Source organism: Denticeps clupeoides, chromosome 12, assembly GCF_900700375.1.
Source record: "Denticeps clupeoides chromosome 12, fDenClu1.1, whole genome shotgun sequence".
Lineage (NCBI taxonomy): Eukaryota > Metazoa > Chordata > Actinopteri > Clupeiformes > Denticipitidae > Denticeps > Denticeps clupeoides.
Window position 1 is genome coordinate 5,865,536 of NC_041718.1, and position 25,946 is coordinate 5,891,481.

The following is a 25,946-nucleotide window of genomic DNA, read 5'->3' on the forward strand; positions in this document are numbered from 1 at the left end:
GAAATGGAAGGGGGAAATCTATTAAATATTGAACATACTTGAGGAAACGGGAGAGGTTGCGAAATTTTTGCCAATTCCTCTAAAGGAAAGAAAAAAAGACGGTTCGTGCATGAAATAATTCATCTGTTTTGCCGAAACGTGCAAGTTAGGTGTGCTTTGAAACGCCCGCGTCACGTGGTTCCGTCACCGGGCTCGGGCACTTCCGGGTTCAGGCGCCGCGCTGCCCACCCGGGAGAAGTGGAAGTTTCAGCACGGCGCGCTGTCGGGATAACGCGACCGTCGTGGTGATGCGGGATCTGAGCCACGGGCTGGAAAACGTTGCGGTTGCGATCGACGAGAACGCTGTGCGTGAATATGGGTTCCCCGAGTTCGAGGTACGTTTCCGCCGTCCGAAGACGTTTAATCTGATTTTATCAGAGTGTCGGCAGATGGCAGCACTTTCCCACAAAAAAACGTGACCTTAGTAGATCAACGTTAGATCCCCTGTTAATGTTAATAATGATCTGTGTTTTGTGCTCATTGATGGGTCCTTTGTCCTCCTTGTCCCTCAGTACACACCAGAAAACGTCTCAGGCCCTGGATGCAGCGCTGACCCCGGCGAAGTCACCCTCCCTGGGTGCGAGTGCCGCGCCCAGTCTTGCCACCCTGCGACGTGCGGCTGCCAGCGTCGTTTTGGGCCGCCGTACGACGAGCGGGGCGGCTTGCTGCGCCGCCAGGACGACGGGACGGGGCTCTGCCGGCCGGTGATGGAGTGCAACGTGCTGTGCGGCTGCGGCGAGTCGTGCCGGAACCGCGTGGTGCTGCGGGTCTTCCGGACCCAGGACCGAGGCTGGGGCGTGCAGGCCGCGGAGGCCGTCCCACGAGGCCGCTTCGTGTGCGAATATGCCGGCGAGGTGATCGGCCGCGAGGAGGCCCAGCGGAGGCAGCTCGCCCAGGGCCCGGGCGACATGAACTACATCATCGCGGTCCGAGAGCACGCCGGCCAGGGGCCGGCCCATGAGACGTTCGTGGACCCGGCCAGAGTGGGCAACGTTGGCAGGTTCATCAACCACTCCTGCCAGCCCAACCTCGTCATGACGCCCGTACGGGTGCACTCTGCGGTGCCCAGGTTGGCGCTGTTTGCTGGGCGGGACATTGCTGCGCATGAAGAGGTCACGTTTGATTACTCGGGCAGGTTCGGTAACGGCGAGGGGGGCCCCGGAGAGCCCGGCGGAACTAAAGGAACCCACCAGAGAAAGCCCTGCTACTGCGGCACTCAGAAGTGCGCGGGTTTTCTGCCTCTGGACGTGACCGTTCTACACAGTTAAAATGCTCCTCACGTGCGTACCGAAGAGCCAAACTGGACTGTGAGGTTGATGAACTGGTTTTTGGACCCCTGCGATCATTAAAAAAATGTGCATCCAAGCCATATTTCTGTGAGATCAGAGACCGTTTGTATTAGCGTGACCGAAGTTCATGACACTGTTCAAAATGATAGAACCTGACGTTGCTGTTATTCGAACCTGCAACCCCCCCCCCCCCTGTTACTCTGTTGAAGACCCCTGTGTTCAGAGCAGCATGCTGGACGATACAGTCATATGCATGTTGTTTTTTTTCCCCATGAAAAAAAGTGAGTATGGGTGTGAAGTGTGTTTGTGTGTCACTTTGCTCTTGAGAAGAAGCCCGGCTGAAAGGGTCCGAAAGGAAAGGTAGTGGCGAGGCCTCCATCACTTGATGTGCATAATTTAGCAGGTTTAAAACCGCGCTCGACAGCGGGCATGAATAATTGAGTACTGCACAGTTTTGCGTTGTGACTTCTTGCCTGCAACCCCGTGTGGCGTGTTTTTTTTTTTAGTGTGTGTGTCTGTGTGTGTGTGTGTGCGCGTTACTGTCCCCTTTAAGATCGTCACCAGGCCTAAATCTCGTGAGACGCGTCCAATTAAAAGAAGCCTGTGGGTATTTCTATATAGTAACAGATTTGGCAGGGGCGGTCGCGACCCATTTCGCCGACGGGATTCTCAAAGCTCCCCTCTAAAAATGCCCCACATACAGTCTAGACCTGGTTTCATGCTGGAGCTGTTATTAATACCCACATCTGGGTTAATTCGTTTGGAGACCTGCGTTCCGCTCGGGACTCCAGTCACGTTGAAGGGAGACCAGCAAGGCCGCATCTGTGTCACGGCAGAACAGATGGGCCGCTTCGAGGGCCCGTCCGAAATTTTCCCGACGTTCGCGTGCATGCGTAGAAAATGGAGCAGGTTTTTTTTTTTTTTCTCTCTCTCTCTCTCTCTCTCCGTTACTGTAAACAGATGCGTACGGCCCACCACACGCAGCGAAGCGAAGGCGCGCCCTGCGGAAGACCGGAAGGGGTGCGTTCCCTAATGCTGGGGACATAGGTCCGAGTGAGATCATCTGGGGGAAAACTACACCTCTGCTGAAAATGAAAATAAGAAACCTCCAACTTGGTTTAAAAACTGGTCTCAAAAATGTGCTTTTATATCGGTATGCCATATTTCCTTTATGCTGGTTTTTGCCGAGGAATTTTTCCCTTCTGCAGTCACTGCTCTGCAACGAGAGCACACTTTACCCAGGGTTCCACAGGATCCAGAATCGAAGTTGATATTAATATGTCCATAGGAAGCAGAGCAAATATTTCTGTCATTCATATTTTTTGTTGGTGATTTTAAAAAGAAAAGCATGACAAGATCTAATGTCAGAACGGTGAATAAGTGTGTGAAAGACGGGGATCATTTAAATATACAGAATGACTTCTGCACATATTATGTTTATGTGATGAAAACAAATAAAGGCCAAAAAGATTCTGCACGTTAATTACATTTTTTAGAGAGATTTTCTGGAGTATGTCCCATAGTAAAATCAGAAATTGTGTTCGTGAATAGTGGTAAATATTGGGAAGCAATATCTTTTTACAAAATTCTGTGGGACTAGTGGTTATTTTAGGATTGCATCACACGCACATTCTGACATCGTTTGACTCTACTGAGGTGTGTGTGTGTGTGTGTGTGTGTCTGGGCAGCGGTCGACTGAAGCGCATTCCTCTGTGAGAAGGATGCTGCTGAGTTCACGCGGATGCCAGCCCTCCACGCAGATGGCACTGGCTGGCAAACCTCTGAATGTTCCTCCCTGTAACACAATCAGACCGCTGGGCCTTTGACAGCAACCAAATTCTGTTTGTGTCTCATGACTCATGGAATTGGTGAGTGAGCTTTCTCATGTCTCTATGGCAACAGAACAAGTGGTATTGATTGGTTCGCCTATTGTAGCGCGGTTGAACGCTGTGTTTCACTTTGAGTGTTTGGGATCAGAACTGTGTAGCCCACATCGGACTGTCACCTAGCAACGCCCGCAGCGGACCACAAACGTGGAGCACTTTGCACTTGTTCAACAGAAATGTGACAGAGTGGCCACCGAAGGCCTCTGAACGGAGGAAAACTAACTCAGCATATCTCACCAGCCCAAAATGCAAAAGATGGGAGTGGCAATGGCTAAAGAACCCTGTATTATGTCACGTATGCTGTCAGGGAATGTTTTTTGTTTTTTTTTTTGTAACAGGCAACAGGCTATACAGTATATGTAGAATTTGCATATAACAATATATTGTTTACATTTACAGCATTTATCAGACGTCCTTATCCAGAGCGACTTACAATCAGTAGTTACAGGGACAGTCCCCCCCTGGAGACACTCAGGGTTAAGTGTCTTGCTCAGGGACACAATGGTAGTAAGTGGGATTTGAACCTGGGTCTTCTGGTTCATAGGCGTGTGTGTTACCCACTAGGCTACTACCACCCCTATTTGTCCATTTCCAAATCCATTAATTTCTTACATTTTTATTTCTTACATTTTTTTCCAGTAATCATAATTTAAAGTTCTTCCCAGGGCATGTAGGTGAATTTCAAACATCACTGGTACAGACATTGACATTTATCAAGCCTCGACTGCTTCTAGTGCCAGTGTATTTAATCAGACTAGCCCCATAAGCTTCTGTAAATGTGAGTATTTCACAGTGGCTGCTGCTATCGGTTCAGACAAAGTAAAAGGCATGTTGTGCTTTACCCCCAAGTACTCTTAGGTTTCTCAAATATCAAGAGAATCAAGAAAGTATCAAGAACAAGTTATTGCCCTTGATAGAATTGTGCATTTCAGAGCTGTTGCCACATTTATTCAAATTAAGGTTAATCACTCAGGGAATTTTGCCAGTTTTTTTTAATTATTAAATAAATGTCTTCTTTCAACTGAGAAGTAATGATCTGTTCTGTGCTTGTCTGAAACATTGAGAACCCCTTTAACTATTCATAATTCACCATTCAGTCCCACAATCTGGTGACTGACAGAAAGCGAATGCTGCATGCTGTGTGATGGACAAGCATGAAAACGGGATGAAGCCACTTGCCGTGTTAGAAGTGGAACGTGTCTCTAATGAGATAACAGATGCTGTCACCGCCGATTCCAAGGCTTACGCTCATATGAAAAAGGTTTTAATGTGACAGCGCAGATGTGAGCCACTGTACTTGCACAGGGTCAACACATCTCATTTCCATTTGAATTTTTTGTCTCGTTTTTACCTTGTTTACAGGCGTCATAAATTCCTTTGCATCGGGGTTTGCTTTGAAATAAAAAAACAACACAGATCAGACGCTTGGTCGTTGCAAACTTCTGTTGTGAGAGATGTCACATTCTGAAAACAATGATCACTACGGTGATCTAGTTGCCACCATCTGAGGGCAAGTCGATGAATGTATTGTTACAAGGAACCAAATTGGTGGTTTGGCAGATGGTTCGAAGCATTGCCTTCAAAGAGCAATGTGTTCGTGCACAGTGCACCAAATGTGATCCATTGGCCTGGTTCTGGTTTGGAGATGATTTAGTAATGATTAACCCAGTTCGCATCCTCCTGCACAACCTCCTCACCTTTCTTCATTAGCCCCTTTAAGCCTGGCGCCCTTTGTGTCGTTTTCCTGACCCAGTTGTGCTGGTAAAGACACCGTGTCCACTTTTTAAGAACTCTCGTCTTCACCAAAGCTGTTTTTGCAATGTACTCCGTCACCATTAGCTCCTAAAATAGCCTATGGTGCACTTGACTTGCTGTACTAAGCCCTTATCAATCCTATTACTGCGCTGTTTTAGCTGAGGCATGGTTGGACCATCAGATAAAAAGGTAGTTTGCCCTGTTATAGGCGTTGCTGCTGAGGCGTTAGGTGGTACATGTAGGTGAAAATTCCATCCGCATTTCCTCAGTATGACAAACTGATCAATAGACCCACAGTTTATTTTGCGGATAGCCCTAACTAGATTACCTGAAAGTGAAGGACAGATTACTTGGCGGGTACTTTGGGATTTGACATGCGCGGCTGCGTCAAAAGCTTCCTCCAGTGTTTGTTAGCTTTAATTTGGAGTGTGCAGTTCAGATGGAAGAGTGATTGTCACTTGTGATACACAGCACCACAGCACACGGTGCTCCTCTGCATTTAACCCATCACCCTTGGTGAGCAGTGGGCAGCCATGACAGGCGCCCGGGGAGCAGCGTGTGGGGACGGTGCTTTGCTCAGTGGCACCTTGGCAGATCGGCTTCTGATTACGGGGCCGCTTCCTTCTGGCCACCACTGCCCTCTGTGTGGCGCTCTGTGTGGTCGTCGTGGTAAATTAGGTAATCAGTGGTAATCAGGACTCATTCTCTAGTGCACTTTGGGCTACAAGCGCTGATTATATTTCATTTGCTGAGGTACAAAAACATGCAGAAGAATGACCGGGGTTCAGACCAAACGCTTCTAGTCATGGTGGGCCTCACCCCGTTTGGTCTCTCTCCATGCTCTTCCAATAACAGGCTTCACTGTGCTGCTTGTCTGTCAATGTCCCCTGCTCTAGACTACCATTAAACCCATGGAAATTACACAGTGTGTTACAGGAAACCAATCTGCCTTTTTTACCAGCCTCATCCTCTGCAGTTACTACAATTTATAGTATAAACTCATCATTACACGGTTCAAGTGGACGGCTTGTATTCAGCATGTATTTTGCTCTAGAGATTCTTGTCGCTCCGCTCTGCCTGAGAGTGAATTCTGAACCACCTCCTCTAAATAACAACCCATGAGAATCAGAGAAACATATTTCCATAGTTACCACCAGAAAGAGTGGGCAGCGGCACATACAGTGTATTCTTAAACTCCCAAGATGGTGAAATAAGATACAGACCGGAATCCCTTCCTGAATGCTGCATAGTGCAAAGGAATAAGCCACATAATAATGACAATAGCCATGTTACATGAGTGAATAAAAACATGAATAATTCATCCACAAACAATGAACTGAACATACAGTGCATGCTGCAGATGTTTTGTTTTCTACAGTGCTTCCTGCAATGGAATACAAGAGGCCTGACCAATGGCAGTTTAGAGCAGTTGAGGGACCAATGAAAGGTGTAACACAAACCAGGAGACTCTAATTAAGAGGTCTCCATAGTTGGACTAATAAGCATGTGTCCACGGGGAAAAGCCAAGCCATTATCGCTGTGTAATTGTCTTTTATTTTTAGTGAGGTAGGACTTTATCCTGTAGGGCAAGTCTGCAGTGCCCATTATTTTGACTGCAGGGTGGAGGAGAAGCACCTCTACTGGCATATAAACACATCAATTGTTTTCATTTCCATGCTTTATTATTTTTAAAAGAATAATTATAATAATGCATTTAATGCATTTGTCATGTCACACACACACACACACACATACACACACAGATAGATAGATAGATAGATAGATAGATAGATAGATAGATAGATAGATAGATAGATAGATAGATAGATAGATAGATAGATAGATAGATGGATTTATTAAACTAAATAAAAAAAGCATGCAGCTTTTCAGTGCTTATGACCTGATGTGACATGATTACTAATGCATGTTTTGTAATATAAATTGCAATTAGCTGTTGTAATAAAATCGTTTGTTGCATATTACGTATATGATAAAAATACATAATAGTATTTTTACATTTTCTGGTTTAAATTAGGAAAAATCCCAACACATGGGGTACAGTTAAAGCAAAAACACAAACCAGTACACGGGACCTGCAGAGAATGAATTTTGTACAACAGGCTGTTGTAAATTTTGATGAAGAAAATGTAAAGCATTTACCAGCCTGCACACAGTGAGCCATGAAATACTGATGTGACATATCATGTCATAGTTTCCATAATTCTGCATGTGTTTCCTGCAACACAATGGGCTTCTTTCAGAAATGCTTTGGCTTAACAAATACTTTTATCCACTTCCCCCAAATATGTTCAATAGCAACTATTTTATGACACTGTTTGCATGCCAATTAGTTCACATCACCATCAGGCAAATTATACAAAACTTTATAAGGCATGAGTTAAGAGTCATTCTGTGGTCTTTTACCAGTTGCACTGATTCAGTAGCCAATATGATGCCATCTTGGGTCAAGATAGCACGAGTGAGTTCAATCCCCTGCCCTGGACTAAAACAGGGGGCCTATTATTGTCATAATTCCACCTCCGCTCTGTGTAAGTCAGTCGACAACAGCTTCCCACTCTCTGCGTAACATTCCAAAGTGTTCATCAGTGGTCATCTGTGTGGGGTGTCGCCTCTGGGCTTTCTCAGACACATTTGTCCCAGTCCCTTCGCACAGCTCCACCCCTCAATTAGCATGGAAAAATGGGCTGTCTTCCAGTGTACGTCACTGTGGCAAAACCGTCAAAACGACAGAGTGGGAAAGAAGCTGTGAATGTATCTCTGAACTGACAGATGGAGTGAGAGGTGTTGTAAATAATTGTCTTTTCTGCCCAGTGCTATTTTATGCCCAGTTTCACCTTTTCCATAAAATAAAGTCAAGAATTTACCTTAATGTAAATAATATGAAAACTCATAAAATGGTGATGTAACCTCCTTTAACTCAACTACATAATACCCAATATTTGCCCAATGTAATGCAACAATACCGTTTCTATTACTATTAAGTCAATATCATATTTAAAACACAACAAAATACATTGTCAGACACACTTCATCATGTGTGTACAGTTCAATCAAATACAAAGGCTTTATTTGGGAACGCTGGTGTGAATCAGAGATGTGCATATGCAAGAGTTTTAGCCAGATCACTGATGCATTACTGATCAAAGCAATGCATGACATCTTGTGCAAATCAGATCTAAAGCACCAGCTGCAATGGAAGAGGGATGGCACATGCACACACACACACACGCATACTCACAAAAAAAGCAAAAAAACACCACAGCTATTTCCATCACAAAGGACTTAATGGTGAACAAGGAGCAAAATGTAGTGCAGAGGAGGACAGTATCTCTTGAGTTAATGCATCTACTCATATCTCTCTGCAGCAACCGTACTGCACTATGCTCCTCATACTCTTACATTGCTGAATGGAGACATATACCCACGATCGTCAACAAATATTTCAATGTGTGCAATTAATGTGCAACTGCAAGTATGATGAGTACAGAATAAGCCGATTACTTAATAAACTGTGTACTATGAATATACTATACATCAGCAGCACAAAAAGCACGACAAACAATGTCTGCTGTCGGGTTTGTAATTGTCCGCACGTCTCCAAGGTTAACTTGGCAAGTAATTGAGGTCTATCAACAGCCATGGGCACAACTTTCATCAGGGGAGTGTGTAAAGAATGGGTATTCTAATTCATCTCCACACCAAAACCCGTCCCTGAATGCCTTCCATTTCTAATGAAAAACATGAAAGTCTTTAGTGGGCCAAACGCAGAAAAAAAAGTGGATCACCCACTTGGTTTGTGGGTCAAAGTTTTCCTGAGTTTAAACAGATGCATGAACATATGCACATAAAACAAACCCTCATTTTCACCACACAACTATGATCTGTGACGAGTCTTAACAGCAGCTTCTGACAGCAGCTCAAAACACCTATCCTCCCCATTCTTTAAAAAGGCATCAATCTCACTGCAGGAGATCGGCAGTCACCAAGAGGATGCGCTTCTGTTTCTGACGTCACAACCTATAGTGAATTGTTGAGTTAATTCAAAATTGAATAGACTTTTCTTGATTTCCTAAAACGTCAAAACTACTGTTGTAGAGCTAAACGTCTATATACATCTATTATACAGTGTATTATAATTGTTGTTATATAATCTTCTTCTATAAAACAGTACTGATACTTTGGTAAAAGCATAAATACACGACTTGGCCTTTCACAGCGCACGTGCGTCGCCCGTGAGAAACTACATTACCCACAAGCCACCGCGGCCTTATATGCGCCACAACTCGAAGGCGGATCTTTAAAGCTCGTATGGAGGCGGCGAGGAGCGGAGTACCGGAGAGTAATTAAACTGTCACCGAGCGGACTTCCAGTACCATGGAATTAGCCGCGGACTGTTTCGTGGACCTTTCCTCGTCGTGAATAAGTTGTCGCTCCCGGCACGCTGTCTGTCTCCTGAAGGTAAAGTTTATTTTTGTGTGTGTGTTTTTTGTGTGTGTGAATGCCCGTGAAGAGAAAGCGAGCATCCATCCTCACGGTACACCTGGCGAAGTCCACACCGGAATAGCGCCGTCTCTTGTCGCTCCCTCGGCGTGGGTGTTTTAGATGCCCGGGGTACCCAGCAAGGACAGCTGGACGTGAAGCGCTTTCCCCGCGCTGTGCGGTGCGGTGCGGTAACAGTTAACCCGAGCAGCATCCTCGCTGTGCTCACCGTGGCGGCTCTCCCACGACAGAACCAGGACGCGTTCTCCTTCTTACACAAGTTTCCAACGCCAGCACAGGTTTTTATTTTGCGGTCACCACGCTGGTGGTGTTACGACGCCTGTCGTTTTGGGGACCCGCTCCCAGCAGGTGAATCGCGACCTGGTCTGACCCGCCAGGCTGAGTGAATCCGCTGTCCATCGTTTTATGCATATTTATATATGCGTGCACGCGTTTTTATAACAAGTGCTTGATACCACGCGGTTAATTTCGCGTTACAGAACGGCCACGTGTTCGACAACAACAGAACACGCAGTGGCTGTCGCGCATGTAACGCAGTATTTGTGTATCTGATGTGATGAGTGTGATCAGTGCCTTCGAAGCTCATTGTACCCTCATGTGTGTATATGTGTGTGTGTGTGTGAGAGAGAGAGAGAGAGACACACACATTTCATGACTGGGTCACTCATGTGGCAGAGTGGCACTCACACTGGTGACTGCAGACGTAATATTGGCAGTGGTGGCCTAGCGGTTAAGGACACTGCCCCGTAATCAGAAGGTTGCCGGTTCGAATCCCGGTCTGCCAAGGTGCCACTGAGCAAAGCCCACACACTGCTCCCCGAGCGCCTGTCATGGCTGCCCACTGCTCACCAAGGGCGATGGGTTAAGAGGACACATTTAGTTGTGTCACCGCGTGCTGATCACTTCACTTTTTTTAGTTGTGCGGTTTGATATGTAGGTATTCTGCAGGCCAAAGTCAAACACTGGTCGAACCTTGTAAACTATTACATGGTTTGAAAAGTCACCTTTACACAAAGAATCATTCAAGAGGATTTTCTGCAGACCTGATTACCACACGATACTTGTTAAAATGGTGCGGACCACGTCTGTAATGTAGATCTGTATCACTCTCTACCTAACATTAGTTTCTGACCTAATGTCCCCGCTCCTAGAATGGAGTTCTTGTATTCAGTTGAAGGTGTGGAGTGGAGTGTTTTTCTTCTATTGAACATCTGCTTTACAATTACAAATTTTACTTTACTTTATTTACTTTACTAAGCTGAACGGAGGACTTGGGCTTAATACATACTGATGTCTTTTTGTTAGTGTGAACAACGTGCATCAGCGGCAGGTTTATGATCCTGCGGAGCATGAAAATACCCTACGTGTAGGGCAAATTGTATAGCTTTTTTTTTTACGTGTCAGTGACTTCTCTTGTTTGCTTTTACAGGCCAAAACACAAGTGGAGAAAAATGTCGGACAAAATGTCAAGTTTCCTCCACATCGGGGACATTTGCTCCCTGTATGCGGAGGGGTCAACAAATGGATTTATCAGCACATTAGGGTAGGTTTCATTCTGCATAATGGTGTCATGCGTTGTATATACAGTGTCGTTTTCTTATCAGCTCTGTGAAGGGGACTATTTTAGGTTTCAAAGTGAGTCGTCATCGGTGGCTGCAGAATTATGAACTTCCTGCTGGTTGGTCATTAAAAACGAAACCTCATAATGCTTAACTCCTGCTGCACTGAGCGTTATTGTCATGGGGGAAAGCAATTAGCCTAAATGTCATGCGAGTGTTTTTCCGTGTTATTCCTACCTGTCAGATGCATTAAAAAAAGAGAGCAGCGGTGGGATTGAGGGCCTAGAAGAAACGGAGAGGAGATTAAGGAGGTGTGAGCAAGAAGAACATGTTGAACGGAAGAGGGAAGTTTGTACTTGGCGAGGAGGAAGAATAGCAGAAAGGCCAGGGTGAGATGTAGGGCTTTAGGGGCCGAGAGGCTTGGTTGCAGTCAAGTCGTTCAACCGCCTTGGCTTCTGAAGCCTGTTTCCTCTTTTTTTTTTTTTTTTTTTTTTTCCCCTTTCATGCAAAATATGTCACCAGCACCCTGAGGGAAATACCGTAGTGAAATGACTTGTAGTCACAGCTAGATGCAGTGACTTCTAAATTGTGTTATCACAAGTTTTCTTGCCATGAGCTGCATTTCTATTACAATTTTGCGCAAAAAAAGTTTTTTTTAATTGCCAATAAAAAGTGTTGTGATTCATTATCTTATTAGAATTTAGAACACCTTGGTCTTCTTTGACTGTGGCTCGTCAAAAAAAAACTATTGCAGTTTTATGAAATACTATGTTTACAAATTGCCAAAAAATAACACTGATGTGTAGAAGTTTTCCATTCTACAATTTCCTTTAGATGTATTTTTTTATTCACTAGTTGAACTTGTGCAGTTTGGAAATGTGGCTACGCATCCTGACACTGCCACATGAGTGAAAAGTGGACATGAAAAAGTGTTTTCCCCAGGATCTGTGCTTTTCAGCTGTAATAACCAGTCAATTGCAAGCAGGCACATTCTCACAGGAAGCCACGTTCTCCTAATCAGATGCTCCTCAGGGCTCTGATTAGCTAGATCAGGACTGGAGAGGAAATCTCTCCAGTCCTCTCACTTAAGCATAATGGTTGCCCACCCTTGGCCTAAATTTGCTACTGAGCACCCTCTCATCCGAGGCAGGTGACAACATGAAAGGAAGCTGCACAATTTTATGGATCTCTGATGTTCATAAATGTAGAAATTAATCCCCTTGTTCCTCATGTAGCGTTATTTATTTCATTTGCTGCGTTTGTTATAACTGCTTCATGCACACTTGGGTTTCAGAGCCAATTCCAGGTTATCGAGCCCAGAGCAGAGAATTTTGGATTCAATGTTTTATCTCATCTCAACCTGAGTTCATGCAATTTACTCAACTTTTGTCAAGATTATGAGTCACTTACAGAAGTTCATGTCACTTGTCTATTTCCATCAGTAACAACTAGACAGGTGGCCCATTTATAGCATGAACCAGTTCTGTTTCCTGAAGGTGACTTTGTAGTGATGCCTGAGAGAGAAAGGGATGGCTCACATCTCCTACTTGTGCTCTATGTATAAAACTATGTTGCACCAATCAGAGCTGCTTGATCCTATGTAACATGGCCTCAGCATTTGGGATTGGAGATGAGGGTTTATTGCCATTACAACCCTTAAAAAAGTCCTTGATTAACCTTATCTGCATGTCAGGGGGGAAAAAAGTGCCAGCATCTCATTTTTTACATTTAAGGCATTTGGCAGACGCCCTTATCCAGAGCGACTTAAAATCAGTTGTTACAGGGACAGTCCCCCTGGAGCAACTTAGGGTTAAGTGTCTTGCTCAGGGACACAATGGTAGTAAGCGGGACTTGAACCTGGGTCTTCTGGTTCATAGGCGAGTGTGGCTACTACCACCCCACATGTTAGAATTTATGCTGCTTGAAGCTCTTAGCTTCTACTTGAGAGATGAACCTTGTCATTTCCACAAGATTTGGAGTCCAGTTACAACTTAGGATCTGAATGTCTATGCTGTACTGTTGTGGGCTGTTGAATTGTCACGTCTGGTTGTCATGACCTGTAAGCCTGTCATTGTTCAGGATAAATGTTAACATGTATAACCTGCACCGCATTACAAAAAACCACACATTGTTTCCAAAAAAATAACATAATAAAAAAAGAGAGAGACATTTTATGTAAAATAGTTTCATGTTTGACTGACTGGTTGAAACCATTGGAAAATTTGGCTGCTCTTTCTTAATCCCAAGATGGCACCAGCTGGTGCCCTTGCCAGTCTGTGACGCGTCTCTCTGTGCCTTTTTTTTTTTTTCTCCTCTCAACAGCAATGGTCTCACGTCATCACACTATGGCAACGGAAGCATGTGTGGCGCTTTGAAGAAGGCCACCCTGACAGCACTCATTTGTCAAGTGCTGTTTTGCACAGTAATGCTCTTGATGTGACTCTTACCCCCCTCCTTCCCTCCCTCTGCTGATATGGTGTTGGTATTGATTAGATGAAGGGAGGTAGGCAGCTATTTTTAGAAATGCTGGACGCAAGGTGTTTTATTGTGTTGTGTGCCAATGACCTTTCAGGGACAAGAGCGTAGTGCCACCTGGGCTTTTGCAGATCCAGGGACCTGGATCTGTCCCATTGAAGCTACTTAGGAGCAGTGTAATGTAAATGTAAAGCGTTGTGCATAGAAACACATTCTCACAGTTTTAAATGTTTTTTTTTTTTAAATAAGGCTTTAAAAATCTGAATATTTACTATCCTCTTTATTCCTGCTGTTTGGATGCTCTGCTCTCCTGATTGTGTTTGTGTTGCAGCATTTTATCCAGGAGGTGCGCCGAGATGAGGGGTCCATGCTTTTCACCTGCAGAAACAAACCATCCTATTAAAATACGAGTAGTTATGGAATTTTACAAATGCAGAGTATAATAAAAATACAAGTTGGGACTGTTCCTTTTTGAGTTCAGTAAAGGATATTGTGGCCTGAAATGAAGTGGTCCTCTCAAGAGAACACACGCCCCTGAAGTAACAATAACATATGGCTCTGGAAACCATGTGTAAGATACTTATGCTCATACCAGAGACTGCCTAAACCGTGAAATAGACAAACCTCTCTGTGGATATCCTAACTAACAAAAATAAAAAAAAAAACAGATGTCCTTTATTTTGCACTTCATGCATAGTGTTAAAACTGCTTAGGCTGCAGTGTGAACGACTATAGCCCGATTTGTCTGTGATAGTGACGTGGGCCAGTGTTACTGGAGCTTTTAAGTTCTGCAAGGTGTTGCAGTGCCTAAACACATACTTCCAAACAGATAGAAAGAGGCCTTTTATTGTCACTCTACTTGTTTATTGTTACAAACAGCCAATATGGAGTTTTTAACAGTACCATGTGTTTATCTGTCCCCTTTATTCTTTGCCAAATGTAGCTGTACAGTTCTGTGGTGAACTTTGGATTGGCTTATTGATGCCTCTTAACGGTTGCCTGGCTCCTTTTAATGATATTGACTTACTAAATGCATGGAAAGCATACTTATGACAAGAAAAAACGGCACGGAGAGGACATTCTAGGCATATTTCAATGTTATATTTCATAAAAGAATTGCAAAACCAAATGCACAATATAGTCTTTTTTGCACGATTCTTGGTTTCACTTTTTCAGTCCTTCATCATGTAAAGAATCTAAAGGCAACTAACTGAAGCACTTCTGTTTTTATTTGGCCTGGTCTGCTCCAGTATTACTGCATGCCTGAAATGCGTCTCAGCCTGGGATAATCAGATTGGCACGAGCACAAATTGACAACTAGAAGTTGGCCGTCATCAGCTAATTCTGGTTTGCTTCTGTGGTTTTTGTTTTGGATGGTGTTGTCTTATTTTTTTTTTTTTAGGTTTGCACATGGTTCCTTCTTCCATGTACTCTGCCTGCTACCTGCTTCTGTCTATTGAATTCTTTAAAGGCTGCATTTTGTACACATGCTGCAGTATATAATTTTATCAGAAAGTGGAGGCGTACAGTTACAAAGTAGAATGGGATGTGGGTGGTACATGCAGGAATATTGTCTAATGTGTTTTGTTGCATCTCCCCAGACTTGTAGACGACCGTTGTGTTGTACAGCCAGACACAGGAGATCTCAATAACCCTCCGAAGAAGTTCAGAGGTGAGTACAGCTTTTTACCCCTCTCAATGTCAAAAGGGAACGATCATATCAGATGATGTCACTGTCCTGGTCCTTCACTGAGGACAGTTTTGTTACTTGGTGACTCTGTGACATGCTCTCAAATGAATTTTGTGTGTGAATTTTTGACATCACGTGATGTATGAGATCACGGGACAGGGTCTTAATGTTTAATGTTTCATTTTATCTTTGCTGGATTATTTTATATGGCAGGACTGCAGCTGCACCCAGTCCTGCACCTAAAGTTTGGAGTTCACATGAGATCACTTTTTCCACTGCATTCATCTTTGTTTTGTAAAGAGCACAATTTTTAAACACTTTCAAAACTTTTACATTTTTAAGGCCTGTAAGTACCTCTAAAAATGGCAGCTTGCCATTTTGGCCAAGTCGTAGCTTTTTCCATTTCCTACTAATGTAAGCAAGTAATAAGAGGCATCACTGTTGCAAATGACCGAAGTGCAAAGCCAAGTGTTAAGACCAAATAAACCCTTTTCCTACAACGTAGCTGCATATTTTAGTCACTTTAACAGGAAGCACCACATATTCAGAAAGCTATGTTATGCTACCTTATTTTTTTATGACCCATTGTTATAGGTAATTTTGAATGTAAATTTCTACTTAGTTTTGTCAGTCCACTGTTTATTACAACTGTTTATTGTACAGCACCTTGGTCAACTATTGTTGTTTTTAAATGTGCTTTACAAATAAAATTGACCTTTACTTGTCTAGTGCATTTTGCTATTTAGAATAATACCTAATATGGATTGTTCTAGTATCTTTTCATTGGTACTTTATGACACAAAACTGTAGATCTGATTTGATGTGCTTTTTCCGTCACCAGTGTCTATGCTGCAGTTTTTTTTTCACTGAAACCTTACAACATTACACCATGCACTATTCCAGGCTTTTACCACTTTATCTTAGAAAGTATTCTTCAGTACTGCAAGGTAGTCCTTATTCTGTTTTTTTCTTCCACAAATTTAGCAAAAAATTGTCTTTTAAGGGACAGTAGAAATTGTTTAATTGTGCACAGTGGGTTGCATTTGTTTCTGGTGGTCTGCAATTAATAAGCTTAGGTTCAGTTTAGGTTTGTGACTTGGTTAATCAGCCTTTCAAAGCCTTCGTTTATAACCCCAATTCCAATGAAGTTGGGACATTGTGTAGAAACCTAAATACAAACAGAATACATTGATTTGCAAATCCTTTTCAACCTGTATTCAAATTTCACTCATTTTGAAATTAATGCCTGCAGTACATTCCAAAAAAGCTGGGACAGGGCTTATTTTCCCTACTGTTATATTACCTTGCTTTTAAGAACACTCAATAAGTGTTTAGGAACTGAGGACACTAATTGTTGAAGCTGTGTTGGCCGAATTCTTTCCCATTCTTTCTTGATGTACAACATCAGTTGCTCAACAGTCTGGGGTTTTAGCTGTCGTATTTTGTGCTTCATAATGCACCAAACATTTCCAATGGGAGGCAGGTCTGGACTGCAGGCAGGCCAGTCTAGTACCTACTATGCAGCCACGCTGTTGTAACACATGCAGAATGTGGCCTCGCATTGTCTTGCTGAAATAGGCAGGGACGTCACTGAAAAAAAACGTTGCTTAGATGTTGCTTCAAAACCTGTATGTACCTTTCACTAACACACGCCCATACCATCACAGATGCTGGATGGTCGTTTTCCTCTTTGGAACAAAAGTCCATGATTTCCAAAAACAATTTTGACACTTTTGCATCAGTCCATCTCAGATGAGCTCAAGCACAGGGAAGCCTGCGGAGTTTCTGGGTGATGTTGATATATGGCTTTCGCTTTGCATGGTAGAGTTAACTTGTACTTGTAGATTACCATGGTTTTCTGAAGTATTTCTGAGCCCACATAGTAATATCCTTTACCGAATGATGATGGATTTGAGTGCCGCTTGAGAGATCGAAGGTCACGGGCACCCAATGTTGGTTGTTTGCCTTGCCGCTTAGTTTTCTCCAGATTCTCTGAATCTTTTGGTTTTATTATGGTGATGATCAAATTCAACAATCGGTCTTTTTTTTTTTTTTTTTAAACCCATTGGTCATGTTTTATTCTGTAAAAATGTTCAGTATAGCCATTCAGCAGTACTAAGCTTCAGTAATCTCCAGTGTTGTCCTGTCTCCTGGTGTAATCCTTGTAGTCCTGATTGGCATAGGTGATCTCATTTAGTATGCAGCATCCCATTAGCAGGCAGCTCCCAGCATGTTTGTCATGCTGCTGTGTTACTGTTAGACTGCACGATTTTTAGCACTAAAACACGTTGTTTCAATATGAATGCAGTTTTATGTGAGTGCCATCAATTGCACAAATTCTCTCCAAATGTTTCCATGAAGTTAATTGAAGCACAGTAATAATATCTTTTAACCAGAGGCAGTTTTTACCACTTACAATCTTCTTCAGACCCTGTCTGTACTTCTTGGGTCTCTTATAGTGACTCCATGATGCCTCCTTATGTTTTCTAGACGTATCTGCAGCATCAGTGTGATCGGAGTCCTTCACAAGCCCCTGGCTGACCTCCAGGGGAAGCCTTTTAATAAATTTAATTCCTGAGTGAGACAGAACACTTTGCAGTGTGGGATTCATTTTCTCCTATCAAGGTCATGAAAATTAAACGGTCCCTTTTGCACTGAAAAAGTTATACTATGAGTTTACTTTGTGTTTTAATGTAATGTAACAAATCAGACCATGCGAAAGCTAAAGAGACCAGTTCCTATACTTTCTCAGTTCCTATACTTTCTGGCTGATGTTTTTGTCACTCTAGTGGCAGCATGAGAGGGAGTCCACAACCCACACAAGTGGCTCAGGTAGTGCAGCTCATCCGGATGGCACATCAATGCGAGCTGTGACAAGAAGGTTTACTGTGTCTGTCAGCATAGTGTCCAGAGCATGGAGGCCCTACCAGGAGACAGGCCAGTACATCAGGAGACGTGGAGGAGGTCATAGGAGGGGAACAACCCAGCAGCAGGATTGTGAACCACTTCACTTTCACTTATTCAATATTCAATGTAAAAAAAAAAATTAGACCACAATAACCAAAACTTGTCTCACCTTTTAATGTAATGTATTTATTTAGTGATATAAACTTAAAAAATGCAAGTACATCTTTTTATAAAAGTACCCCTCTGTGCAGGATTTCTTTTTCACCTTTATATATTTGTGAACCTAACCCTAACCCCATCCTTTCTTAACAGAATGAAATGTTTATTTCTGTTTTACTTTTTGCATGTGAGTCCATGCTTTTCAAGCTGGTGCACTGAAAGGCAAAAACCATAGTATCTGAAATAAGGTCATTGGTCCACTGAAAAGGTAGCCCAGATATGTCAGAGCCTGGCTTGGAGACTAATGATGGTAGCTTAGAGCATTCGCAGAACACAGGGAAGCCTGTGGAAGAGTCCTGAGGTTCTGAGGTTTCTCCACCTGCCTGCCTCTCTTTTTCTAGAAATTTTCTTTTTGCTATTTTAAAAAATAGTTCTGCATTCTTTCTGTACAACATATAGTTGTGGTGGTCTTTTACATAGGAAAGGGTTCATTTTTGGCCATGTTTATGATTGTTGGCTCAAAATGTTGTGCTGCTACAAACAATTTTTTTTAGGGTCTCACACATATGAAGTACGAACAGACTTTGAATTGACTCTAAATGAAAAAAATTGACTAGAGAAATCTTCAGAAATTACATCAGTGTGTGAATTTCTGGTTATTTGCCTATAGATGGTAAATAGGGCAGTGTTCTGCCCTGTTATACAAGTTCTGCTCTGGGGTTTGATGAATGAGCTTTACACTTTTACACGTAAGGCAGATCCCCAAGTGCCAGAATTATTCCACAGAGGATCAGACACTTACCTCCGAATCTAGCACATCTGCTTCCTCTAGGTCTTGCTGTGTTTCCTTTGGAGAAGATGTATATGCCACATGTTTGGAGAAGTTTTCATGCTTTAATTATGTCCTGTGACCTTGACTTCAAGATAACCATCACCCGATATGTCCTGCTTCATAATGAGACTGGCCTGCTGTGGTGGCTGATGAATGACAGTGGGTTATTACAATTCTTACAAAAATGATCTGGACCAATTGAACAAACCAAACTGAAGCAAAAGGGTTAGATGTGATGATGGTCGTCTGTCAGCTTTGTGTCACTTCTGCCTTCTCGTGGCCTTTTTGATTGAATAATTTACACTGTAGAAGTGCATCATTCAGACCTACTTTTATTTGCTCTTTTAGAGCAAGCACCACTTTGCTGCCTTCAGAACCTCAAGCATTTGCTTTAAATGATTAGTCTACACATGATAACCCCACATGAAAATATACATTTGAAACATATGGAAGCTTGATTTGATTAAAGACTAACAGTTGCTGCAGCTCCTAGTGAAGGGGGTTTGATGCTGTAGACAAGTTTTTCAATTTAATGCATTCTGGATGCAGTGCTGGAGCCATACCATGTACTAATTTCACTTTATTTTAAGCAGCTTTCAGCAGAACTTTAAGGTTGTGCACACAAGCGTGGATGGCCAACAGACAACTTTTTAATGTCCCTGTAAACACTGTAAAACTGTAAAACTATCCCGTAGTCCCACACTCCACAAGCCATTCACCCCAATTTTTCAATGACATTGCAAGGTTGTGAAAATAAGTGCTTTAACAACATTTATCAGACACCCGTTTCTGACTGACAGTAGTTACAATCCCCCTGGAGACACTCTGGGTTAAGTGTCTTGCTCAAGGACACAATGGTATTAAGTGGGGTTTGAACCTGGGTCTTTGTGGTGTTCTGGTTCATAGGCGAGTGTGTTATCCAATAGGCTGCTACCAACTGATTTACTCACTCATAGCCTTCATGAACATATGCTAGAGTCAACAAACATGGCTATCGAGTATAGCCATAAGGGTGGTAGTAGCCTAGTGGGTAACACACTCGCCTATGAACCAGAAGACCCGGGTTCGAATCCCACTTACTACCATTGTGTCCCTGAGCAAGACACTTAACCCTAAATTGCTCCCGGGAGACTGTCCCTGTAATACTGATTGTAAGTCGCTCTGGATAAGGGCGTCTGATAAATGCTGTAAATGTAAATGTAGCCAGATGGCTGCTATTGAGATGAGTATTGGCACTATAAAGCTTTTCCAGTATCGATCAATACCACACCAATCCAAGTTTATGGAAACACCATAAGCTGTTTTGAAGAACCTAATACAGTCATTTTTCTTTATGACTTTTTTTCTTTAATGTCTGCTTTGTATACTATTGTTATCACCATAAGCTAAGCAGCCAGCAAGTGTTCAACATAGGAACTCTTTTGGGACTATCAAATTTATAGTAGTTGAGTATAAAGTCAAGACAGTGTAAATCTGTTCATCTCAGCAAATAAAAAAAAAACAATTACACAATGTTTTGTACATCACATGTGATTTTTCATATTGAGTATATATTTTCAGTATTGAGTCTTTAGTTTTGTTTACAATGTAAAAATAGTATTTTTTGAGTAGTATATATTGACAACTGAAGGAAATCCATTCCAATTGTAAAATGGCATTTTATTACATTTTGAACAACCTTAACAAAGCTTTGTTGAAACACCCATACAGTAATTAATGCTGTATTTTCCATTTTTTTTAATGAATAAATCTAAGGATGCAATGTCACGGTTAAAGGAGTTGGCACTTCTATTCAGAGTTGGTGTGCTGTGGTTAACCTAATTTACAAAAACGAATGAATGAGCCATTGCTTATTTATAGCCATTTTACTGTTGTATTTAAATACAGATATACTGTGCACTGTTTATAAAGAGCGTCTGCGCAGAGCTGGTTGCATGTTAACAGTTCAGTTTTCTCTAATTTGTGTTTTATATCCAGTCTGACTGATGCCATAAAATAATCACCATTGAGAGACAATGGCACACACAACGTCTCACAATTGTCTGTCTGGCAGGGCTTTAAATGCAGCATGTGTACTGTTCAAGTGTGCTATGACAAATCTTTAGATCTGTGACTTTCGGTGTTAGATCAGATAGAGGACTTCATGGGCCTGAAATACAGTTTATGTGTGCAGACATTTAGATGTTGTGTGTGTGTGTGTGTGTGTGTGTGTGTTTGTGTGTGTCACTTCCAATTTTGTCAAATTTCTAAACTATTGCCTGTTTGCAAATATTTCAGACAGCGGAGATTTTTAAGAAAGGTTTTCCTTGTGCTTACTTTTAACTGCACAAGAGGAGAATCATGGGTAATTTGTTTGAAAGATAATAAACAAAAGCACTGTTGTAGCATGTTTAGATTTTAAAGCCCAATTAGGGAAAAAGAGCATAAACTTTTTGCATCAAATGGGTGTATGGCAAAAGCTCTAATATGGTAACAAAATGTTCATACCACCCACCCACATACTGCAATTGCAGTTCTAACCTGGCTGTTGGCTTGTATAAAGGCTTTTTATTCACATTTCTTTGGTTCAGTGCAAATGAAATTTGTCTCCTTCGTAAACTACATGTATTAAACTAAGATTTAGATGAAATTGCATTATCAATATAGAAGTAAATACCTTGGGCACACAGTCATCCCACTGACCTCAACATGGCTGTCGTGAAAATCTATTTGACCAGAATTCCCCTGGATTCTTTCTTCTGTGGATAACTAGCATCCACATATTTTCTAAATGCAGTTATCAAAACTGTTTTTGGCTCCAGACTGATTGATTAAATTTAGGTTCAAAATCAACATGGCTTTCAAGGATCAAATTGTCCTTTGTCTTAGCTTGTTAACTTGTCAGCTGACGTTCATGCTGTGGACTAAGTTCAATTGCAGCAATTTAATAAAATTGCATTTGTGGCTCTATTAGTGGATCCCATTGCTGATCTGGTTGTTGTGAATAAGATGGCAATAGTAAGTAAGCATTTACAATTTTTTTTTCTTTTTCAAAATAGTAGTTGTAGTAATATTTCATTTGTTGCATATTGCTATAGTGGTCTGTAGCATCACAGTGAAACTGTCTAGGTGTGGGTTTGATACAGCTAAAATCGATTATAATGGAGACAGATCAATTAAATTGGGCTGAGAGCCTAAAAAATAGGACAGGTGATTTTTATGAAGGATAAGTCTTAAGAAACCATTACACAAACATGCAAACATTAATAATATATTTAATGATTACAAATGATGTATTTTGATTACTTAGTTTCACGTTTTTCAAGTAACCATAATTAAGCAAGTCAGCATTAACCTGAAACCTAGTACTGATGAACCGTTTTCATACATGACTTTATTACATTTATTATGTAATAAAATAACAATAGTGACTTATTCATTCTTGGAAGAGTAGCTTAATAAATAATAACTTGCTTTGAGGGAAGCAAAGGGCTGCTGCTATCAAAACTACTACAGTTGAGTGTACACTGAAATACAATTACTTTACCCATTCACCTCTTCAAAGAACTCTGTCTCTAACAGCTAATCCCTGCACACTAGAGCTAATGCTGTCTAATTTTTCCACCAGTGCTGCCTGTAGCAGCTATATTTAGCCCCGTCACAGATGATCCCAGGGCGCACAGGTAGCCTACCTCGGACTGCAGCTTGCTGTGAGTGAGCAGGGACGTGTGAAGGCCTAAGCACCAGCTTTGGCCAGAGTTAATGGCCTGCATGTGTCTAGGAGTTGAACGAGCCCAAAGCAGTTTTCTGCTCAAGAACATTGATCCTGCATCAGCCGTTCACACGGCTCACACAGTTTCATACACACAACTCATTTTTTTTTGTCTTTTTTTTGTCTTTCTCTCCCTATCCACATTCAGACTGTTTGTTCAAGCTGTGTCCCATGAATAGGTACTCTGCTCAGAAGCAGTTCTGGAAGGCAGCGAAGCCGGGCGGCAACAGCACCACGGACACGGTTCTACTCAACAAGCTGCATGTGAGTGACTCTAGACCCTCCCCGACTCTTTAATTGATGTTTACCTGTGGAAATTCTATCAACAAGAGCTCATATCAACTAAATGAAGACTGTCTTTATTACCCAGAGACCTTAAATTCATAAAAGCTCACCAGCACTCCGGCAAGTTTGTGTTTATGACCCTGGGGTTATTTTTGTGATCAAAATGACAGTTTTGTGATGTGTTTTTTTAAATCTGTGCTTGAAATTTGTCCTTGGTAAACCCCATCCAAGTCTACATAGGCCTACTAAGACTCCAAATGAGTGAGAGAGGAACAAAATTGACAGGCCGACATATGACATGAATCCCTCGCTAACATGACTTTATATAAATGATTTTTTGGTAAATTTAGTAAAAATGATGCAGTAGGATTGAAAATACGCAGCTTCATGCAAATATGTGATAAATTGCTGGTTTTGACTCAAAATCGTGAAAAACTGGAGGGACTGATATAGGTGTTTTTATCACTAAATAAGCTCTGGTCCACACTTCCAACCTCAAGCCTCCATGTGTTTTGAGGTGATTTTTTTCACATACTTATTCCTCTAGCAATAGTTATGGTTGTTCACAATTAAGCCCAAAATGGCAAAATTATACAAGCATAGCATAGGTTATAATCACCTAGCATAGGTTATAATCAGATTACTGGAGCAGCCAGACCACCTCTGTTTATGTTGTGATTAGATTTCTGCCAGGTTTAAATGCACCCACAACATTATGTTCTAACATTATCCACCAATATGACATCAAAATTATAATTATGTATCCAACTGCAAGTTCAGATTCTGTGTGTCACTGTATTTGGACGCTATTTTAATGAAGGGGGGAAATGTAGGAAACATTTCCTTTTGGCTTTTGATTGACATGCTATCTTGCTGCATCTATTGCCCCTTGCAGCATGCAGCAGACCTGGAAAAAAAGCAGAATGAGTCGGAAAACAGGAAGCTGTTGGGTACGGTCATCCAGTATGGAAATGTAATTCAGGTATTCTCGCTTCTATTGAAAGATTGTGTGGTGTGATAACATTTTCATGTCTCACTGCAGTGACATCTAAAGGAGAACTCTGTTACTGCAGTATATTCTAGGCCTTCGGTTTGTCTGTTTATCAAAATGAATAACTAAATACCACATGACATGAACCCAGATCAAAATGTTGTTCTCTCATATGTGTGTCTGTGTGTGTCCAGCTGTTACACTTAAAAAGCAATAAGTACCTTACGGTGAACAAGCGCCTGCCTGCCCTTTTGGAGAAGAACGCCATGAGGGTAACCCTGGATTCAGCAGGCAATGAGGGTTCCTGGTTTTACATTCAGCCTTTCTACAAGCTGCGATCGATCGGGGACAGTGTGAGTTCTTCTGGCTAATCCAGATATGCAAGATTTCTGTAGATGATTGGTCTGAAGGAATGCTTAGTTTACAAAACGTGTTGCTGACACAAAAAGATTATCCTGTGGTACGTTTTTCAATGAGAGTACATTTTATCCAATTTTGGTCATTCAGATGGATGGCCAGTAGCACCCTGAAAGTGTTGAGTTTCCATGTAAGGCCAAATCGGGACACATCTGGTATGCCTGCTGAAGCAGTTGATAGAAAGACGTGCAGCCTTATGGCACATAAGTGAAAGGGAAAAAGTGAAAGTGAAGTGATTGTCATTGTGAAACACTGCAGCACAGCACACGGTGACACAACGAAATGTGTCCTGTATTTAACCATCACCCTTGGTGAGCAGTGGGCAGCCATGACAGGTGCCCGGGGAGGTGTGTGTGGGGACGGTGCTTTGCTCAGTGGCACCTTCCGACTCCAAACACTCCATTCTTTCTGTGTTGAGGCTGCAGATGATGATTAGCTGTTTGCCAGAGTCGACTGTGACAATGAGCAGTTAGTCCCCTTTACATGGGCTTCAGGGCGTTAATAAGGTATATTAATAATTTCTTTAAAGATATTATCTTAAGGTATGCTTGGGCTTGTTTGATCTGTGTGATCCTCAGGTGGTGATTGGAGATAAAGTGGTCCTTAACCCTGTCAATGCAGGACAGCCTCTTCATGCCAGCAGCCACCAGCTGGTGGATAACCCTGGATGTAATGAGGTATGTACTGCTGATGCAAAAATACTTAATATCTTGCTACTGTTCGGTTGTTGTTGAGTGTTTTTTTTTTGGTTTCCGTTCCTCAGGTGAACTCTGTGAATTGCAACACTAGCTGGAAAGTAGTTTTATTCATGAAATGGAGTGACAACAAGGAAACGATACTTAAAGGGGTCAGTGTCCTGCAATGTTTTTTAATTAAGTACGTCATCTCAATGCTATGCTAATGTGCTTCGTTCTGTGTCATATTTCCAGGGAGATGTAGTGAGGCTGTTCCACGCTGAGCAGGAAAAGTTCTTGACCTGCGATGACCATCGGAAGAAGCAGTATGTCTTCCTGCGCACTACAGGCCGTCAGTCTGCTACCTCTGCCACCAGCAGCAAAGCCTTATGGGAAGTTGAGGTGAGCTTTATTTCAGTGGTGTGTGAGATGCCAGTCTGGGATATTTTTTTTGCGGAAATCATTCAAATTTTTCTTCGTGTCAGTGGGGGAAAAAAAACAGTCATATGAAAGTGAAGTGATTGTTATAGTGAAACACTGCATTGCAGCACACAGTGCACACAACAAAATGTGTCCTCTTTTTTTTAACCCATCACAGAGGCACCCGGGGAGCAGTGTGTGGGGACTGTTAGAGGTCTCACGATTTGATTCACTTACGATTATCAATGCATTGATTATCGATGCCCATAAATATTCAACATTACTTCACATGATGT

General features: G+C 42.2%; 2 protein-coding genes across 28 annotated transcripts in view; both read left to right on the plus strand.

The window, feature by feature from the left end:
• Positions 1-217: 217 nt before the first annotated feature.
• setmar (SET domain and mariner transposase fusion gene) lies at positions 218-2,786 on the plus strand. The gene is made up of 2 exons (XM_028999129.1): positions 218-374; positions 552-2,786. The coding sequence occupies exons 1-2, from the start codon at positions 288-290 to the stop codon at positions 1,305-1,307; spliced, it is 843 nt and encodes a 280-aa protein (XP_028854962.1). The 5' UTR covers positions 218-287; the 3' UTR covers positions 1,308-2,786.
• A 6,500-nt stretch (positions 2,787-9,286) lies between these two features.
• The window catches only part of itpr1b (inositol 1,4,5-trisphosphate receptor, type 1b), a 94,368-nt gene continuing 77,708 nt past the window's right edge, over positions 9,287-25,946 (plus strand). For 26 of the 27 annotated variants that reach the window (XM_028998073.1, XM_028998077.1, XM_028998082.1 and 23 more), the window contains exons 1-9: positions 9,287-9,448; positions 10,920-11,033; positions 15,126-15,196; positions 23,012-23,127; positions 24,044-24,130; positions 24,334-24,492; positions 25,135-25,233; positions 25,320-25,403; positions 25,486-25,632. In XM_028998073.1, coding sequence (XP_028853906.1) covers positions 10,942-11,033; positions 15,126-15,196; positions 23,012-23,127; positions 24,044-24,130; positions 24,334-24,492; positions 25,135-25,233; positions 25,320-25,403; positions 25,486-25,632 — 855 coding nt within the window. In that variant the 5' untranslated portion in view covers positions 9,287-9,448; positions 10,920-10,941. Of the gene's footprint in view, positions 9,449-10,919; positions 11,034-15,125; positions 15,197-23,011; positions 23,128-24,043; positions 24,131-24,333; positions 24,493-25,134; positions 25,234-25,319; positions 25,404-25,485; positions 25,633-25,946 lie in introns of those variants that run through there. The other variant, XM_028998095.1, reaches the window with a different exon arrangement.

Coding starts and splice junctions, on each gene's coding strand:
- setmar (XM_028999129.1), top strand. CDS start 288: ATGCGGGATCTGAGCCACGGGCTGGAAAACGTTGCGGTTGCGATCGAC. Junction 375..551: donor ATGGGTTCCCCGAGTTCGAG/GTACGTTTCCGC, acceptor CTTGTCCCTCAG/TACACACCAGAAAACGTCTC.